At 44.5% G+C, this 21,187-nt stretch overlaps 1 protein-coding gene across 1 annotated transcript in view; it reads right to left on the bottom strand.

The window, feature by feature from the left end:
• The window catches only part of VSIG10L2 (V-set and immunoglobulin domain containing 10 like 2), a 26,079-nt gene extending 5,212 nt beyond the window's left edge, over positions 1-20,867 (bottom strand). The window contains exons 1-8 of the mRNA XM_032228759.1: positions 20,789-20,867; positions 17,331-17,678; positions 13,175-13,450; positions 12,108-12,383; positions 9,195-9,374; positions 7,111-7,401; positions 5,128-5,433; positions 508-630 (exon numbers count right to left, since the gene is read on the bottom strand). Of these exons, the coding sequence (XP_032084650.1) occupies positions 508-630; positions 5,128-5,433; positions 7,111-7,401; positions 9,195-9,374; positions 12,108-12,383; positions 13,175-13,450; positions 17,331-17,678; positions 20,789-20,867 (1,879 nt within the window). The remainder of the gene's footprint in view (positions 1-507; positions 631-5,127; positions 5,434-7,110; positions 7,402-9,194; positions 9,375-12,107; positions 12,384-13,174; positions 13,451-17,330; positions 17,679-20,788) is intronic.
• Positions 20,868-21,187: the final 320 nt, after the last annotated feature.

Raw genomic sequence — 21,187 nt, 5'->3', positions numbered from 1 at the left:
ACTTTAGTGATCTCTTCAATATTCATGCAAGAAGTGTGGTGGCCCAGTGGTTAGAATGCAGTATTGCAGGCTAACTCTGCTGACTGCCAGGAGTTCGATCCTGACCAGCTCAAGTTTGACTCAGCCTTCCATCCTTCCTAGGTCAGTAAAATGAGGACCCAGATTGTTGGGGGCGATGCGCTGACTCTGTAAACCGCTTAAAGAAGGATGTAAAAGCACTGTGAAGCGGTATATAAACCTAAGTGCTATTTCTATCTATCACTGCTTGATCATATGGTCTTTAGCGCACAAAACTTACTAATGCGAAGAGAAACATAACCCTAGCCATCTCAGAATCTTTCGCCTGCTGGCAGAACTAAAGTAAGGAGACAACCACTGAAATGACTTCCCAGGAAGATGAGTGGGGGACTCAACAAGAGCCTGACTTTTTGTCCTTGAAAAAAAAAAAACTTAAGGAAGGATTTCCACAGATCCCATAACCGAGCTGCCGATTGCCCCCACACTCACTTGGATTATTCTCCCGGTTCCGAACAATGTATTGAAAAACTAGGAGAGAGATGACGGTTGCCACCACCATTCCTGACAGAGCAGCCGCGATCACCACAGGATATGCATTGAAAGGAGGATCAGCTGCAAGAGAGAAGAAACAGTAGATGAAGGCAGTGGAGTTCCACCAGGGCCAGATCTTCAAGGCGTTGGAGAACGATGTGCCAGATGTGCTCTCTGTTATTTTAGCCCCTCCTTCCCTTGCCCAGTGATTTCCAGATGGGTTGATGCTCAGCTCATCAAATCCACCATCTGGCTAGAAGTTGATAGGCGCTGAGGCACATCTGCTTCATTCTTTTAAGAGGAAGGTTCTGGAAAACAATAGTTTGAGCTCCATGAGGTTGTTTATACAATGTCTGCCAAGGTGGATTAGTTGGAGGATATTTATTTATCAGAAGGCAAAGGATGACCCACTACGGAGTCAACCATGTCTTCTAATACTTCAACATCTTCAATTTTCAGATAGATTCACTTCGGAACAAAGCTCCGGGGGTTACCAACAGCTACCATTCTTATGTTCTAAGAAACTGATAGGAATCATGTCGGCCTCAGAAGCCACCTTGGAAATGAATATCCACTTTTCAGCATGCCAGCACCATAGCTTGCCCTTAATTTTTTTAAAAAAAATTAAAATTATACAGTTCATTTAAGACAGGGTTCATTGCAGGCACCAATAAACTGTCCATGGGATTATACTTCCTGCAATAGCTTCCTGGTGTGTTTGCCAGATTTTAGCATGGGTTTTTTTTGTAACTTCCTTCACCTTCAAGCATAAAGAAATGTCATCTTTCCTGAGAATATATGTAGTAAACGATTGTATAGAATACAATCGGATAATTACTTTGGGTTTGCTGTTTCCTTGAGGTTAGCTTGACCCTGTGCATGAAATAGCCCTACTGTTGGTCTGCTTTAGAAACCACCTTTACTAGGTGTGAAGGTTGTGATTGTCTGAACCGAGAAGCCCTGTTGGCAAACCATTATCAAGGCACTTGATCCAGGGGTGGGCTTCAAAACTTTTAGCAAGGGGTTATCTGCCGAGTTGATGAGTGGCCATGGCCATGGTAGACATGGCCTAGTCCAGTGGTAGTCAACCTGGTCCCTACCGCCCACTAGTGGGCGTTCCAGCTTTCGTGGTGGGCGGTAGGGGTTTGCTGTAACTCTGCTTTATAAATTTTATAAAGTAAAGTTATTTCCCTACTTTATGAAATCACCATTACTGTGGAACCGGCGGGCGGTTAGAAAATTTTACTACTAACAGAGATACAAAAGTGGGCGGTAGGTATAAAAAGGTTGACTACCTCTGGCCTAGTCGGCCTCCTGCACCATGGCATGGGGGCCATTTTTGCCCTTCCTGGGCTCCAGAGGTTTTCTTTGAGCCTCCGGGAGGGCGAAAACAGCCTCCCCCGAGGTCTGGAGGCTCCCCAGAGGCTGGAATCGTGCCCATTGCTGGCCTTCTGGAGCCTCCCGTTTTTCACCCTCCCTGAGCCTCCGTGTGGGCCCTGCACTTACCTGGCATCCAAAATGGGCCACATGGAGACTCCTGAGTGGGGGTGGGTGGAGGTCTCCCCACCCCACTCTCCATTCCTGGGCAAGGAGATTAAAGCTTTTAAGGAAGGAAGCGGTTTGGGGCAATGTCAAAAGGGAATGGGGTTAAGGAAAGGTCTCTGTCCTGATTAAATTGTTCCCCTCTTCTGCCTGCAGCTAATTTTAAAGATGGTTATTTCCTTAAAATATCAGGAGATCCAATTACGGATCTCTCGTGTTAACAAGTCGTTCTGGCCCTCGGCAACTCTGCATTTTGGGACGATTCTTTCTCTGCCAAAGGAAACCCTCAATGAGGCTTTACACAAACTCTTCTCTGGCCTTTCAGGTCTCCGAGCGATCTTCCACCCCGCATCTGTTTCCAATCGCCTCCGTTTTTCCAAGAGAAGACTTTGCTTGTTTTTCTTGAGCATTTCGATTTGCTTTGCACCTTCCGAAGGCTCTTCCCAAACCTCGCTCAGTCTTGCTTGTTGCAACAGCTGCTGCCCTTATGAGGAGAAAGGACGAGGCGGCCATCTTTGTTTGAATAGGGCAGCGTTCGCTCAAGATCACCGAGATGACTTTGAGGTCAGCAAAACAGGCAATTCTGCTCTTGTGCTGCCTGATCAAATCCTGCTTCTGCAGGACAGATCTTCTGCAGGACAGATCTTGGCCACGGAAGGAAATGCCACATCAAGAAGAGGGAATATTGCTGACATTCCTGTTCTCTTCCAACCAGGTCATAATGACACGGGTGCCACCTGCTAATTGTCCACATAACAGTGTTCAGGGCGCCTGGAATTTCTACGCAATTACAGATTGAATTTTGTACATTTTCCCCTCTAGGACAGGAGTGTCAAACTCAATTTCATTGAGGGCCACATCAGGATTGCGTTTGACCTTGGGGAGCTGGGGTGGCAGTGGCCAGATCTATGTCATTCCTGTTGGGGGCACCTGGAGTGGCCTGAACGCTTTGTCAGAGAAAACAGGCTTCGGAGCTCCGTTTTCAGCTGTCCCGGCCTCCTGCAACCCTCTGCTAGTGAAAATGGAGCTCGGGAGGGCTGTCCCAAGCTCTGTTTTCACTGGCAGATGGTTGCAGGAGACCGGGGCAGCCGAAAATGGAGATTGGGAGCCTTTTTTTGCTGGCAAAAGCACCACAGGCTGCTCCTTCACTGTTTCCAGGGTGGCCCCGCGGCCAGATCTAAGTACCCCATGGACCAGATCCAGTCCCCAGGCCTTGAGTTTGGCACCCCTGTTCTAGGAAATGGTTACTCTTCATAAATCAGGGTTCCCATGTGCTTATTAATTCACAGTAAGATAAAAAAAAGACTCAATCGTTAATACTCATCTGATCAAGAGGCCAGGTCTTTTCTGCTGCGTAAGGAACTTTCATTTCTTTATATTTGGCTAATCTTATAGCAAGAACACAAATCAGTCAACCTGGGCAGAGATTTTTTTTTCAATACAACTAGGAGAGCAAGCCTGGAGATTGTTTTGTAAAGAGCCCAGTAGCACATTCCAAGAAAGTGAAGTACATTTCTCCAAAAAAGAAGAAGAATGCCGAGAAGGAAAGGTGAACTTCACCATGCTGTTAAGAATTGACGTCACACAGAGATGAAAATCCTGTTGAAGTTCATCTCTTCGCACCTCTCATCCTGGTCCCAACCTTGAGACTGGTGTGTAACTACCCAGACAACTTAGGTCTGCAGATCTCATGCAAGATGAACACAGGAGTAGCTGAGGCACATCAAATGCAGAAGTAGAGGAGCACACTAGAAAGCAGAGAGAGACTCAGGACAGTGTTCTGGAAGAAGCAATGGCAGACATGGTTCTTTCTGGTCATTCTAACATCACCATTATCCCCATCACCCTTTTGTAGTAGTAATTGTGAGAGTTGTTTCAAATTGAAGAGCACTTTGGACTGAATAGGGAATGTTGCCTTGCATCAAGTCAGCCATATTTTCCTAGTTAGCTCAGAACTATCTATTCAGGAAGGGGGTTTCCAAGAACTGAGGCAGCCCAGGCTTTGACAAGGAGAAGGGACAAGGAGGCGCTCATTATTTTCTTTATTTACTCCCCGCCTTTGTCATTTTTGTAAATAATTCAAGGAGACAAACAATACAACACGCCTTCCTCCTGCTGTTTTCCCCACAATGACAACCTTGTGAGTTGGGTTGAGAGAGAGAGTGATTGGCCCAAAATTACCCAGCTGGCTTTCATGGCTAAGATGGGACTAGAACTCACCGTCTCCTGGTGATTGGCCCAAAGTCACCTAGCTGACTTTTATCCCTAAGGTGGGACTAGAATTCATTATCATTAGCCCTGAGTCATGCACCTTATCACAATTTATCATACAGCCCTAATTATCCAACTCATTATAATTAACCATAATTACATCATACTACCTCACAAGGTCTCATAGAGAAAGAGGTGGGCCTATAGACTGCACATATATACAACTTGCTCTTCTTTCTGGCATCCCCTATGAAGTCTGCGAGACCGTCTTCTGCCATATACCTCCCTTAGACCAATAAGATCGCACAGGATGGGCCTTCTCCGGGTGCCTTCAGCGGGAGAATGCCGGCTGGCGACGCCTAGGAGTAGGGCCTTCTCTGTTGCCGCTCCGGCCCTATGGAATGAGCTACCCCTAGAGATCCAGACCCTACCCACTCTCATGGCCTTCCATAAAGCTATTAAAACCTGGCTTTTCCGGCAGGCCTGGGGCCGTTGACCTCTTGACTGAGGTCCAGCCCCCCCCCCCTCTGATTGGGTGTATGTTGTGCTTTTTTTTAACTTTGTTGTGTCCTATTGTTTTTAAATTCTTTTTTAATATTTTCATTTCTGTAAGCCGCCCGGAGTCCTTCGGGATTGGGCGGCCTAGAAATTCAATAAATGAAATGAAGTCCACTATCTCCTGCATGCAGAGTGGAGCAGGCCTGATCCTCTCATCTAAATGCTCAACTGTCACCTCTTCCTTCAGAAGGAAACCTTCCAAAACAGCTGGTTTTTTTTTCCATACGTGTCTGGATGGGTTCAGTATAGTTAGCCACTCGAATGCACCTGGGGTCTTCACTTCAGAAGGATGCCCGGTAGTGCGATGGTTGACTGCAAGGATCCGGAAAGCATAGGCCACTGCAGGATCCAGGCCACCCAGTTTTCGGCCACGGACATCAGGGTCAATGTTGTTGGCCACCGTTTCCCAGCTGCTGGCCATCTGCTTTGGACCGGTCTTTTTGGCTTCTCTTCTCTGGACTACAAAGCCAGTCAGGTTTCCCGAGCCTCGAGTTTCCCATTCCAGTTCCACCTCTGTACGTGGGCGAGTGTACATCAGTCTGCTGATTGTCACATTGGGTGGCTTGGGATATTCTGCAAAGAAAAGAAAAGGCATGTATAATTGCTGCTTGTTTACAAATTTGCATTCTCAGAAGACCCTCCCTGTTCACGGGGCATGTTTAATTTGGGAATCAAAGGCATAACAGAGAAAAACAAGTGCCAGGATCCCCCTCTCTACCACATGGCAATAAAGTACAATCGTTGGCAGAAATTACTGCAGGGAAAAAAAATCAAAATCATAATGTTGCAGAAAATGACAGGCTTTAGACTTGTATTGTATTGTATTGTATTATTTGTATGCCGCCCTTCTCCGGGAAGACTCAGGGCGGCGAACAATTCAAGGGGGGGAAAAAAGGGGAACATAAAAAGACAAAATACAAATAATAAAAGTAGACAACAGTCGCACAACCATACATGTCGAGAGGGGAGGGAACTCATCACCCCCAGGCCTGCCGGCAAAGCCAGGTTTTGACGGCTTTTCGGAAGGCCTGGAGAGAGGTGAGGGTCCGAATCCCTGCGGGGAGTTCATTCCAGAGGGCCGGAGCTGCCACAGAGAAGGGCCTCCCCCAGGTAATAGCCAGGTGGCATTGGCTGATAGATGGCACCCGGAGGAGGCCAACCCTGTGAGATCTAATGGGTCTGTGGGAGGTAATTGGCAGCAGGCGGTCTCTCAAGTACCCAGATCCAATACCATGAAGGGCTTTATAAGTTATGACTAGCACTTTGAAGCGTATCCGGAGACTAATCGGTAACCAGTGCAGCTCACGGAGGATAGGTGTAACGTGGGTGTACCGAGGTGCACCCACAATCGCTCGCGCGGCTGCGTTCTGGACGAGTTGAAGTCTCCGAATACTCTTCTCAGGATACAGGAAAAGTTTATTTGGCAGCCAGGTTCAGAAAGCTAGCCCATGGCTTAGCATTGCAAGTTCTGAACAACCTTCATTATCGAAGCACGCGTTCTTATACATTCTCAAAAGCATTGCAACATGAAAATACTTAACACATTTCTTAGTGGTTACCTTGAGGAGAAAGCCTTATAAGGAGATGGGGTCTTACTTCTCCTTTTGTTACAGGTATGGATTACGTGTCATTAACGAACTTTAATTGAACCTTGTGGTTTGGACTTTTGACATAGGTTTTGACATAGGGACGTTGGCTAGAACATCCTGTGGTTAGGCCCTTGCTTCCTGCTCTTTTGCAAGCTGCAGCTCTGCCTATGTGGCTTTTTAATATAGAAGTAAAGGGGCCCCGAGAGGCTGTCCAGCCTGACCCAGTAGGTTTCACACTTAACGTCCAAATCTCACTTTACATCCTACTTTAATAAGAAGAAGTCATAAAATCAGGATCCTTCTTTTCACAGGGGAAGAAAACTTGGAGGAACTGTAGAACAAGCGTGGATTCCCACTTCATGGATTTGTGCTTCCCGGGTTTGAGAGATCGAAAGGAGTTTTGTGGTACCCATCAAGAAGCAATGGATGAAAATTAATCAAGGAGAGAAGCAACCTAGAACTGAGGAGAAATGTCCTAAGAGAACAATTAATCAGTGGAACAGCTTGCCTCCAGAAGTTGTGAATGCTCCAACGCTGGAGGTTTTTAAGAAGAGATTAGACGACCATTTGTCTGGAATCGTATAGTATGAAATGATCCAAGGGGTGGACTCGAAGCCCTCCAAGGTCCCTTCCAACGCTATTATTTTGTTATTCCACTTACTTTTTACCTGGAGGCTGATGGTGGCAGAGGCGTTGCCCACAGCGTTGATGGCAGCACAACGGTAGGTGCCACTGTCCCGTATCCATTCGGTGTCCTGGAGAGTCAAATTAAACCACGTATTCTCCTGCTGCAGGTGGTATTTCCTAGTGCTTGCTGTAATGGGCTGGTTCTTATTATTGTACCAGAAGACTTCAGAGCCCAAATAGGCACCTTGGAGGAAGCAGGCCAATTGGACCTCGCTGCCTTCAAACAACGACACCTGGGACTGTTGCACCGTAATCCTGGGGGGTTCTGTGCGTAAAACAAAACAGAATAAAAGCAACTTTCAAAACCAACAGCTTGAAGGAGAGCAGTAACTAGATTGGGACCTTTTCCATCACTCCATGAAGGCTCTGGGCCTTCAACATCCAGGTGGAAGCTTTGCCTGAAGCACATCTACCGTCCCAACAGGAAGCAAACAAATAATACACTGAGATGTAAACAGCATTGAGGTGGGCTGGTCTAAAGAAAGAGGTTGGTGTTATGACATCAGTTCGTCCCACCCCAGCTTGTACGCTGGCCTCGGGGCGGCCAGGGCTCTTGCCGAGGCGAACATTGTGGGTTCGCAACAGGAGAGGAAGAAGCTGCATTTCTCTTCCTCAGTCTGTGCCTGGTTTTTTGATGCTATCAAATAGCATTCAAACCTCTCCATAAACCCCTCCCAGGATTCTCCGGCAGAACCAAAGGGGGCGAACGGAGGGAGCACAGAAGTCATCTTGGCACAGTCTCGGCGGCGAGAGAGATGGATGAGGGGGAGGAAAAAAATTTTCTTCTTTCTTCCGAGCAGCGTTCGTTGCCTGCCTGAGGCGGTGGCAGCTAACTAACCCCTCTCTCTCTCTTTTCACCCTAGCGTCGCGGAATCGCAGATCCCATCCTCGGTGCCAGTGTTAAGTCTGGAAGGAGGGACGCGACAACCAGGGTAACAGCAACAATAACTTCTTTATTTACAGACTACGATGACAGCGATTCAAATGGGCGCGGTGCGCGCCAAGGTATTTATATTAACCGAACAACCAATAGGAACCCGGGACTTGGGCAGCAACTGCTGTCAAGTCCTGGTCCAATCAAAAGTAACTTTCGGCCGGCAACAGCTCCTGCTGCGTCCCGACCAATCAGGAAGCAGCAGGCTGTTGCTGGCCTTCAGGAAGGTGCTGAATGAATTATAACAGACTGAGCCTAATTTACATGGCTCATGAATATTTAACACCTGGGAACAACCTCATACATTTTTGCTTTTGCAGCATTGCCCAGTGGCAGCCATGTTGCAAAAGGAGTTCTGCATGTGTCTCAAAATGGCTGATCAGCCCCAAAAGTCAAGAAGGAAGAGCCCAAGATCTAAGATGGCTCTTCCTTCTTGGCTGGGAAGGCCAATTATAGGACCAAAGGACAATTCCATTACATAATTTGTTTGTAACTGAATAAAGACACATCCTTTGGCCACTTAATGAGAAGGAAGGGCTCCCTGGAGAAGAGCCTCATGCTGGGAAAGACTGAGGGCAAAAGAAGAAGGAGATGACAGAGAATGAGGTGGCTGGATGGAGTCACCGAAGCAGTAGCTGTGAGCTTAAATGAACTCCAGATGATGGTAGAGGACAGGAAGCCCTGGAGGAACCTTATCCATGGGGATCGCGATGGGTTGGACACGATTTCGCAACTAACAACAACAACAAAAAAAAGAGACATGGAGGAAGGGATCAGCTTGGGACAGGTAAACTTGATGGAACGATGTCTTTCCCACTCTGATGAGCCAGTCAATCCTCCATTGACCCTATTAGAGCCAAGGTGGCGCAATGGTTAGAGTGCAGCACTGCAATCTACTTCAGCTGACTGTTAGCTGCAGTTTGGCGGTTCAAATCTCACCGGCTCAGGGTTGACTCAGCCTTCCATCCTTCTGAGGTGGGTGAAATGAGGACCCAGGCTGTGGGGGCAATATGCTGACTCTGTAAACCGCTTAGAGAGGGCTTTCAGCCCTATGAAGCGGTATATAAGTCTAACTGCTATTGCTATTGCTATTATTTTTTCTTGAGCCACATTTATCTGCTTACCCAGCTGGATGTGGCACTCAGAGGTTCTTGCCCACAGAGGGTGAGCAGCCATGCAGGTGAACGTCTTGCCTCCAAGGGTGGCATTGGGCTTCATGATGAAAACCTGGTGTGATGATTTCATGCTTCCCAGCACATGATGCCTCCAGTCTCTCCACCAGAGGGTCACCGGAGGTTCTCCACCTGGCCAGTCACAGGTCAACATGAGGAATTCGTTCAGTTTGGTTGCTACCACACTGCAGGCCAGGCTCCCGCTTGGAGCCCCTGAAATACATTAATCAGCTTTCAGAGGCGGCTTTGCCTTTGCGCACTTCCTAGGCTTCCTAATAATCATGAATATTAGTTGGATAACTTTTCACAAATAAGAGCTAATTAACAAGCCCCATACATTATCACAAATCCAACAACTCAATATAATTTATGATAGTGCGCCAGATAATTAGGGCTTTTTGTTATAAATAATGCTAGTAAACTAGAATTATTATCATAAATAATAATGACTTGATTTACAGGAATTATGACTTTCTTTAGGGATTTAACTAAAGAGCTCCTCTTTGAAGGAGAGGGGCATTCAGAAATGTGAAATATAAGAAGGAAGGAAGGAAGGAGGGAAGGAAGGAAGGGAAGAAAGAAGGAAGGAAGGAAGGAAGGAAGGAAGGAAAGAAAGAAAGAAAGAAAGAAAGAAAGAAAGAAAGAAAGAAAGAAAGAAAGAAAGAAAGAAAGAAAGAAAAAATCTGGACATGAATATTGAAGTATTGAATTTGTATAAGGTGGTTATAACCATCCCAATTGCACAGGGTTCTATGTCCCCATAGTTGCATTTCAATAAAAGAAAAGAAAGAGAAGTTTAATTAATCATGAATTGTTGCTGTAGCATAATTAGTACTTTAGCCTCAACTTTTGGGAGCCTCAACATCTGTCTCTAGAATAGCAAAAGGCTGGTACTCACAGACAGTGGTCCTGCAAACCGCATCCTTTCTCAGTGCTGGATGGGAAGCCAGGCAGATATAGGAAGTCCCATTGGGAACATCTGCACCCTGATGGATTTGAACAGCTCTGGAGAAGCTTCCTGTGTCGGTTTCTTCTGCCCTCGATTTTACCCAGCGCAAGTGCACTGAAGGGAATCCCCCTGGCCATAAGCAATGCAGAGCAAGGTCTTGGAAACTGGAGGCGGGCAGCGACATGCAGTTGAGCTGTCCCTTGGGCAGATCTGTGCATAGGGTAAACATCATATCAACAGCAACGAGGACTTACAGGGGCCAGAAACATCCATGGAGGAAAACATTATCCAAAGGGTGATGGTGGTGAAGAGCAGGGTCCCATCCCTGCTGCTTTGGGATTAGACACAAAAGCTTGTTTGACCCACAAGATGTTTGTGTCCATGTTCTCCGTGCCCACCCAAAATCATTGCTCTTGCAAGCCAACTTCTACCCAAGGTTGACCAAGAGTTTATGCATTGTCTGCTCAGAATCTCATGACTCCTTGGCCAGGAGCAGGAGATATAGCAGATATTTGCCTATTTCTTTGCATTAGCATACTGGGGAAAGCTTTGATGACAGAACTGGTCTCAAAAATGGCTAGAAGAAGCAGAGAACGTTTGCCGTGGGGGAAAAAGTTGACAACTGCCTGCTTAAAGATGTTCCTTGGTGGGAAAAGAAGCTTGGGGGGGGGGGGACTATTGCCTTCACACTCCTGACATTTTTCCCACTGGTAGTTGCACTACTAAAGCATGGAGCTGAGAGTCATATGGGCAAACTCATAATTTATGGCTTCCTATTTTGACAACCTCATATTTTTTCTTAAGCTTTGAATTTCTTTGGTTTTGCATCTCTGTGAATCCCTTCATTCACCTTAATTTGTTTCTTGCTTAAGAATGAAGTCATCGGTGCAATAGCATCACACAAATGCATTATAAAGTTGTAAGAGCTGAGTTCTGGATCAATATCTTCAATGAAATAATGTTCTACGTAAATGCTAGCCCTGATCTCAGATAAGATTGTTTCCTATATACACTACATTGCCAAAAGTATTCGCTCACCTATCCAAATAATCAGAATCAGTTGTGAGCGAATACTTTTGGCAATATAGTGTATATGGAGATGATTTTATTTGTACATTTATTTATTTTGCAGAGAAACATTAGGAAGATGAGTTTCTCCCACACCCCAAAGCTCAAATTCTTTATGGTACCATCCAACTAAAACTGCATCATGTGAAGATGATGGTACAGAGGTTAAGTGGCTCTACATTATTTCAGGGAATCTAAGATTCTTGCAGGTTGGTCTTTGAGGTGTTCCTTGTTTCGAAGTGTCCTAGGTTAATTTGGTCAATGTTGTTATCAAACATATATTTCAATGGTCCACAGACAAGAAATATCACGACAAAGAGCCTGCTTTGATCTACTTGAAAATCATCTGGTTGCGTTTTGCTGCAAGACACAAAAGCAACATTGGTCCATGATTACTTTCCTATTCTATTAATACTTTTAGCAAGTTGGCCTCCTTCTCTGTGATTATTCCATACAGAAATCCATGGAATCTTTCATTTTTATTTCTCTTGAAGAATTTCACCAGAAAGAACAGACTCTGTTGAAACAAGACATAATAGACTGGGCCAAGTGAAAAGTGAAATAATCAGGGTGCAGAACAAGAATTGTTTATCATTCTCTCAGAAGGGAAGCTAAAATGCTGCTACTGAAACACCAGCATTGGAAACCATGATAGAAGAGGAAATCACCACCTTCTTTTGGAACTGATATTTGGCACCCAGATTATGTTGACATTTTTCTTTTGGCATCTTTTCAGCTGTGCCAGGATGGTAATGTTTGAAATAGTGAATTTAAAAAAAATAGAGAGATAGGAAGCAACAGAACATGCTAAAACCTCATGCCTGTGAATAGAGGTAAAGGTAACTTACAATAGACAGTCAAGATAATAGTGGCCTGAGTCCGAGTATTCAGGTGCATATTCTGAGCTAGGCAAGTATAGATGCCTGTTTGAGTCCGGGAGATTCTGGCAATCACGTACTTCTGTCCAGAATAGACTTGAGAGCTGTTGTAGAACCAAATGTAGTGACTGGGAGGATTGGAAGAAGCTAGGCAGGTCATAATCACCTCTTCTTGTTCATTGGCTGAGAAGCCATGTTGGTTAATTGCAAATGGCTCTATGCTGATCACTGGTTCATCTGGACCGTCTATGGAAGATTAAACTAGTTAATAGAATGCAATCTGAATAAGGCATTTCTGTTGATGAGATACTAAACATCTGAAGATTGGGTTTCCTGACAAATGCGCGCTCGACTAAAGCGCGCCCGACGAAACTGCGGTGACAAAACCGTGACTTCTAAATCACGCCAACGAATGAGTGCAGATGCGCGCCGACAACAGCGCGCTGACAGAAGCGCGCTCTAAACCTAACCCTAAACCTAACCCTAAACCTAACCCTAAACCTAACCCTAAACCTAACCCTAAACCTAACCCTAAACCTAACCATGAACCTAACCCTAAACCTAACCCTGAACCTAACCCTAAACCTAACCCTGAACCTAACCCTAAACCTAACCCTGAACCTAACCTTAAAACTAAAACTAACCCTGAACCTAACCCTTACCTTAACTTAAATCGTGCTTCTGTCGGCGCGCTGTTGTGGGTGCGCTGTTTTGGGCGCGCTGTTGTGGGCATGTTGATGACATTGTGGTTTTGTCGCCGCGGTTTTGTCGGCGCGCTTTAGTCGAGCGTGCATTTGTCAGGTCACGGAAGATTGATCTCCCCAGTCAGGTGTATTTCTGATGCGTGCTGAAATTCCTATTCAATCAAGTCAATACAACGGAAGTAAACCAGATAGGAAAAATCTGACCTCATCTGCTTCGCTAGGAATTATCTATTTTATTTAATGGTCTACTCTCTGCTAAGATTACGATCTGATTGGCAGCACACAGAGTTTCCCAAAAAATAGAAAAATTGGCCTTATTGACCGGTTGCTTACAGATAACGTCAAGGTACATCCCATCACTGGTTTGGCTGTTGACCTCATTGTGGGCTGCGCAGGTGTACCAGCCCATGTGTGTCCGGTTTGCTGAGGCCAGGTTTAAGAGATGCATCCCTGCTTCAGCCAGAACTACCAGGCCATCTCGGTTCGTGTAGCGTTGCCAAGAATAAGTGATAGGAGGTGTCCCTTCTTTCACGGTGCAGATCATCACAACCGACATGCCTTCCACGGGTGTTGAATTGTTAATCTGCAGAAAGGGCTTGGGAACTGGGACTGGGGAGACCAAATGAAAAGTTGAGAAGTTAAGAAGAGTGAGACATCCTTACGTCAAGAAACATGAATGACCTGAATGAGTCATGCCTACAAAAATCCATTTCTAGTCCGCATTGGTTTTTTTTTTTCAGATTAGGGAATTGATTTAAATCACCCACGGAACTACCCAAAGATTCAAGGTGCAAGCTAAAACAGAAACACAGGCAATTCATTTTGAAAAGGGAGATAAAAATGAAGCCAGAACTTTTTATCTTAGGTTTAATGGAAAAAGAATTGGGGGAGAATTTGGAACTTTATTATTGTATATGTTGAGAGCAGTCAGACTCACTTGTCCTTACCTCCCCCCCCTCTACTTTTCTATTTACTTTGCATTTTGTATTTTATAATACTTTATAATTCAAAAAAAATTGTTGACTAGGACTGGGGGAAAAAGAATCACAGGCAGTTCAACTATTGGCCTAAAAGTTCAAATTCATCATATATAAACATAAGTTCAGTTTTTATCATTGCCCTGGCTATTACTTAGAGCAGTAATCCTCAGCCTTGGCACCTTCAATCAGGATGGACTACAACTCCCAGAATTCCTAGCATGTATGTTGGCTGGGGATTTCTGGGTGTTGAAATCCACACACCTTAAAGTTGCCCAGAAAGGCTGAGAAACAATGACTTAAAGCTTTGCTGGCTGAGGAACTCTGGGAGTTGAAGTCCACAAGTCTTAAAGTTGCCAAGGTTGGAGACCCCTGACTTAAAGAACTTGTTACAATGGAAGAAAATAATGCATGTTTCTGGTTTACTTCCAGGGCTAAACAAACCAATTTCCTTAAGTGGAGAGGAAGAAGAGTTGGACAAGAATTCTGAAACTAAATTAAGCATAATTTAAATAATTTGAAGATTGAATACTTTTCTGCTGGGTGACTAATTTTTAAAAAAAATAATATTATGAGTGCACTGAAATTCTAGTTTGCTTAAGAACCTATTTTACTTAATCTCCCACCCTACAACAAGTGGGAGAAAGGATTTAAAAGATTTGGTAGTAAAAAAGGTTATTTAATTCTGGCTTATATTACAAATGGAATGGATTGAAGTCCGTGATGACCTTTGGTTACACCTATATAGAGAGCCATCATGCTGAACCTATGGCATATGTGCCACAGGTGGCATGCAGGGCTCTCTCTATGGGCCAGCCGATGCCCCAGCCCAGCTCACCACGCATAAATGTGTGTCTCCTGCCAGCCAGCTGGTCTTCAGGTCACTGCCGTGAATGCTTGGGGATGAGGCGCATGCGCAGGAGATGCCCACATTGCATTTTGGGGCCTTATGCAGTGCCCCCCCACACACACACACACCACATTTTGGTCCTGGAAGATCTCCTGCACCAACCTGGAAGCCAAAAATTGGGGGGGGGGAGAGTACACACGCTGGGGGTGGGGTGCACACAGAGGGATTGTGCATGTATGCGCGAGGGGGTGCACGGGGGGGTAGGGGACACAAAGGGAACGTGCAGGGGAGGCACACACGATTTGCATCACATGACTTTGCTTTCGGGACATGATGACAGTGGTTAGCCATCATTGATATAGAGCATCAGTGGCCTGTTCAGGCAAGAGGTAGAAATCACAGACTTGGGTGGGTTTCCCCTCCCCCCCCAATAATGCAGTTTTTTTAGTATCTGAACATGGCAACCGAAGAGTTCTTTGCCTCCCTCCCTCTGCTGAAAGCGCCAGGCTAACTGCCCCAGGAAAAATAACAAATCAAGTTGTCTTGTGATCAAAGGCAAAGATGAACCTTTGCTGGAGATGAATGACATACCTGGGAGAGAGAATCCTCCATCAGCCAAAGAGCTTTAGTAACTTGCATTTAACCAACGTGATCACGGGCAAGAACAGCTGGCCAGGGACCATCAACACTGAAAGGCTATTTACAACATTTGACCTACACCAAATTTCAGGTTAAGATGAAAGAAAACTGAGATTGGGTTTCTCCAATAGACCTTTTGGGAATTCATTGTTGGAATGTATTTTTATGCAACAACTACATGAGTATTCAGCCAGTAGATGGTAGTATTTACAAGTTTGGATCTATGGTATATATTCTTTGCTCTTTTGTTTTAAGTAGAATTTCCTCTTTGCTGTTACAGTTAAAAATAGTTAAGCAGTAAAGCACATGGTGACTGTACTCTTTGCTCTGTGGTGCTATATATAAACATAATTTCTAAAGATCTTCTCCCCTTAACTGGTATACTTCAAGAGGCAAATTGATTTCTTAGGGGAGGTGATTCTCCTGCTCTTATTTTGAAAGGTCACCATATGTTGACATGCCCCATGTGGAGTTTTATGCATATCTTTGTCCATTCAAAACATGACAAGCCCTACTGTTGCTAGCTCTAGATCCCAGATCGCCGGATGGATTCCTGCATCATCAACTGACCTGATTGCGCAATGACTCAGCCAAAGAATATGAGATCCAGAGTGAAGAGTTGGGTTCTGCTACAAGATCCTCAGTTGGAGAACTTGCAAATCCAAAACTCTTGCATTAAGGAGCCAACTCAAAACTTGTTGAGTTTTCCATGTAAAAAGTAATAAGGAGTAATTTTTGTAGGCATGTGTGAAAATCATTGATCAAATGAAATGGAACAGAATGGATTATCAATGGCCACATGTGGAGTGTCCCCAGCAAGACAAGACACTATCAACAAAAAGAAAAATGTGCATTATAATAACATAATGCACATTCCAATGATTAACTAGACTATTTGTTATACAAGTACATAAAGGGGTAGAGTTTGCATCCTAACATGTTTCATCACTGGCATCCTTGAATTCCGGGGCAGGATTCTGATTTGCTATGAGTATCTTGAGACCATAAAGAGAGCAAATTGGATCAGTTTGTGCAAGGAGAGAGGTTTTATTCCTGCATCATCAGCCGACCTGATTACAGGATGACTCAACTGTTGCTTTTAGGGATATCAGGGGAGATGGGAAGAGCCACTGTTCCTTGCTAGTAAGAGAAGAAACATGGATGGGATTAAGAGCTAATAGCCCACTTTGTACAATTTCCTCATTAGGCTTGCCATTATCAATCATAAGGGCCAAATCTAGTGAATTTCATTCTGCTTTTGTAAAGGGTGAGCTTTCTTTCTTTCTTTCTTTCTTTCTTTTCTTTCTTCCTTTTTTTCTTCCTTCCTTCCTTCTTTCTTTTTCTTTCCTTTCTTTTTCCTTCCTTCCTTTTTTCTTTCTCTCTCTCTTTTCCTTCCTTCATTCCTTCCTTCCTGCTTGCTTGCTTGCTTGCTTTTCTTCTTTCCTTCCTTCCACCCATCTTCTCTAGAAGCAACTTTCCTTTTAGCAAAGAATGGATTACTTAGAATGGAGGGTCTTTATGTAGAAGCAGGAAGAACTCCTTTGGGTCTGACACAGTGGTGGGTTTCAAAAATTGTTCGAACCTACTCTGTGGGTGTGGCCTCCTTTGTGGGAGTGGCTTTCCGCCCATGTGACCGGATGGGAGTGGCTTTCCGCCCATATGACCGGATATGAAGATGCCGACGACACTTGTCAGAACCACCTTATCCAAGGACCAGTGGTGGGTTTCAAAAAATTTTGGAACCTCTTCTGTAGGTGTGGCCTGCTTTCCGGGTCCACTGGTGGAACCTCTTCTAACCGGTTCGGTAGATTTGACGAACCAGTTCTACCGAATAGGTGCGAACTGGTAGGAACCCACCTCTGGTCTGACAGGATGATGGGGAGACAAACACATTGAACCTGGTCCCTCTTCATGTTTGCAAGATCAGAAGACAAGTCGAAGAAATCAACTCGGATCTCATCTCTGGGGAAACACCCCATTTCCTCAGAAAGCATTAAACTAGGACTCAGAAGCTGTGACTTACCCAAGACGAGAAGCTCAATGTAGGAATAAGCCACTTTGATCTCTCCATCCACTTCGTACATGGCTTGGCACATGAAATGTCCCTCAGCTGCTTGTCGCAGTTTCTTAATCTCTAAGGTGCTGTTCCTCAAACTGATCTCCCCCAGAATGGCAGAGGCCTTCTCCACCTTCGACTCAAGGCCATTGCTGATGGCCACAGCTCTGGGGATGAGGGAGCTGGGTTTGGTGAAACTCCAGAAGACAACCAGGGGTTGAACTATGTCACCACATGGCAACCTCACCGAGCGGTTATGCACCCCTTTGATCACTTGTTCATCATAGTCTGCATCTTCCAAAGGGAGAAGCTGACCTGGGGGAAGAATGAATGAATGAATGAATGAATGAATGAATGAATGAATGAATGAATGAATGAATGATTACTGCAACGCGCTCTACATGGGGCTACCCTTGAAAAGTGTTCAGAGACTGCAGCTAGTCCAGAATGCAGCCGCGCGAGCGATACTGGGTGTACCTAGGTACACCCATGTTACACCTATCTTCCGCGAGCTGCACTGGCTACCTATTGGTCTCTGGACGCAATTCAAGGTGTTGGTTATTACCTTTAAAGCCCTACATGGCTTAGGGCCAGCATACCTGTGAGACCGCCTACTGCCACATACCTCCCAGCGGCCAGTGAGATCCCACAGGGTGGGCCTCCTTCAGATGCCGTCAGCCAGACAATATCGGCTGGCGGCTCCCCGGAGGAGAGCCTTCTCTGTGGCTGCTCCAACCCTTTGGAATGAACTACCCCCAGAAATCCGGACCTTACCCACTCTCATGGCCTTCAGGAAAGCTGTTAAAACCTGGCTATTCCGGCAGGCCTGGGGCTGTTGACCTCACTGTTGAGGTCCAGTCCCGATCAAAACGAATGTATGTGTGGTAATTTTAATTTTCTGCCTTTTATTTTTATTATTTCTTTTTTCTCTTTGTTGTAAGCCGCCCGGAGTCCCTCGGGATTGGGCGGCCTATAAATCTTATTAATAAAATAAAATAAATAAAATAAATCATTCAACTGATCAATCAATGCTGAGCTTTCAGGCCTCTCCAATGACTCATAAGCAGATTTTTTTTAATGAATAAAAGCCAGTTGGCTCTCCTCTCATTCAGTTTAAGAAGATAGGAGCTTCATACGTACTAAAGACCAATTTCTTGAGAAGGCAAACAGAGCAACACATTTACTTTTATTATTCATTTCTAAGCCACTTTTAAAAGGGGAAACCCCTACAAGTATGCTGGGAAACAGAGGTTTCCCAAAAAATATTTGCTTGGTGCCTGTGGACCAAAAGATATAAATCTTTGATCTGGTCCAGGGTGTTGCTCCACATGTGGACAATTCTCAGCCAGCCTTGCTTAGTCTATCATCCCCATCTGATTGATCTGATAATCTTATGCACCTTCAGGAAACTTTCATATGTTGATATTAGGTTTTACTTAACTGGTTTGTTCTTACTGTATAAGTTGTCTTTTATTTGGACATGATTGGTTTTCATCCATCTATCCGAATTCTAAAGAATGAAGAATGGTTTGAACACACTGGGCAATGAAGAAGAAATGAATAAATATGGGTATGTGTATATATGTGATGGAGTCGATGGAAACCTGGAGAAGCTGCTATTAGAAGGTTAAATTTTCTGATATTGAGGTTCTAATCATTCTGGAACCTTTCCAGCTGTTGATCTTAAAGCAACACCTGTTAGGATGGATCACCCAAAGCAGCTAACATTTGGATGTTTTAGGCAAAGGAAAAGGGGGCATGCACAAATCCTGCCCCTTTGCAACTGCTGCAAATTCATTGGGAAGCAAATTTGGGCATTCTAATTTCTTTTTTCTTTTTTTTAAATTTCTCATATATACATTCACAATTATATGATCTCATAACTGTTATTAATAATATGTATTTGTAACAATTTTTCTCCCCTACAGTTGACAATATAATTGAAGTTGCTTTCTTACCATCCTATAAACCCATCTTATTTTACAACAATCCTACTTCTTCTTCCTTCCTTCCCTCCTTCCTTCCCTCCTTTCTTCTCTCCTTCTCTCCTTCCTTCCCTCCTTCCTTCCCTCCCTCCTTCCCCCTTCCCTCCCTCCTTTCTTCTCTCCTTCTCTCCTTCCTTTCCTCCTTTCTTCCCCCCTTTCTTCCCCCCTTTCTTCTCTCCTTCCTTCCCTCCTTCCTTCCCTCCTTTCTTCTCTCCTTCTCTCCTTCCTTCCCTCCCAGGGCATTCTGTTTTCACAGGGATTTTTAGAGATGCGAATGCCAGCATTAAAGTTCTCCAGTATCGTTTGTTCCTTCGGAAAGAAAGAAAGAAAGAAAGAAAGAAAGAAAGAAAGTAAGTCTGAAGAAATTAACAGCATCTCAAAAGCAAAATTAAATTGCAGACAATAAACTGTCTCCAAAGAGAATGGCTCTATTAGGAAAATTCATATTAAAAACAAACAAAAACCCAAAGCATAGATATTTAAGTATTGATGAATGCAAGCTACGTCATTTGCATTTTAAACAATGTTTAATGAAATTTACATTTACAGCTACATAAATTAGGGGAAGAGGCATGGAAAGCACTCAGGGCAATTTATTTGGTGAAATGGGCGGCTCTACAAATTTGATAAATAAATAACTATAATACTTACACAATAACTACAAATATAAATAAAAAGGCTTTCTACAAGTCTTTCTACGAGGCACACATACGCACGCACACCAGATTAGACTTCTGCCCTACAACTGTTGTGCCCTGGGCCGAATCTCAACTTTTGCGATAGAATCATGTCCTCTGCCAAGATCACAACCAGGTTGAAGTACTCACCAACAAGAGAAGAATTCAAGAAAATACAAGCAGGAGGCAGCCATCACCATATGGGTAAAATTGAGATTCAGCCCAAGGTACCCAATCAATAAGGGAGGCAGTGGCTCAGTAGCTAAGACGCTGAGCTTGTCAATCAGAAAGGTCAGCAGTTCAGCCGTTTGAATCCCTAGTGCCACGTAATGGAGTGAGCTCCTGTTACTTGTCCCAGATTCTGCCAACTAGCAGTTCTAAAGCACGTAAAAATGCAAGTGAGAAAAATAGGAACCAACTTTGGTGGGAAGGGAACAGCGTTCCGTGCGCCTTCGGCATTTAGTCATGGTGGCCACATGACTACGGAGTCGTCTTCAGACAGCGGTGGCTCTTCGGCTTTGAAACAGAGATGAGCACAGTTCCCTAGAATCGGGAACGACTAGCACATATGTGCAAGGGGAATTTTGACCTTTACACAATCTTCCATCTAAGCCCATTATCTTCATGTAAAGCTGCGCCTTTAAATGTTCCACCACTGGGACTCACAAGCAAAAAAGGGAATATATTTTGCTTATTTCATAGGCGGACATACATATTTTTTGCATCGCAGCTGGCCTGGTAAGATTGCTAACAGGTTACTCACCATAAACCACAGCTGGGAGGATATATAGGACTTTCAGCAAGCTGTTGAGTTGTATATTCTTTGCCAATCCATAATCCATTGCTCCATGTCAATGCACAGGACAAGACCCAGAAGACAGACTCTATGAGCTCTTTCCAGAGCTTCACATCTCCTCAGCTTCCAGGCAAGCCGTGAAAGAAGTCCACTTCCTGTTTCTTCTGCGGGCTTACTCACCTCTGTGACTAGGTCTCTTGTGTCTCTTCTTTCAGTCTCTCCAAGATAAAAAATGCAGCCCTCATTAGGCTCGGATTACCCCTGAATCATCCCCGATTAATGTTCAATTATTCATTTATTCTTACTTAATCTCGTTTTCCTTGATCTATTATGCAGGAGCTTCTTTAGAGAAATGGTGGAAATACA

Source organism: Thamnophis elegans, chromosome 13 (genome assembly GCF_009769535.1).
Source record: "Thamnophis elegans isolate rThaEle1 chromosome 13, rThaEle1.pri, whole genome shotgun sequence".
Taxonomy (NCBI): Eukaryota; Metazoa; Chordata; class Lepidosauria; order Squamata; family Colubridae; genus Thamnophis; species Thamnophis elegans.
Note: the sequence above shows the minus strand (reverse complement) of the source record. Positions and strands in the feature narration are given on the sequence as shown.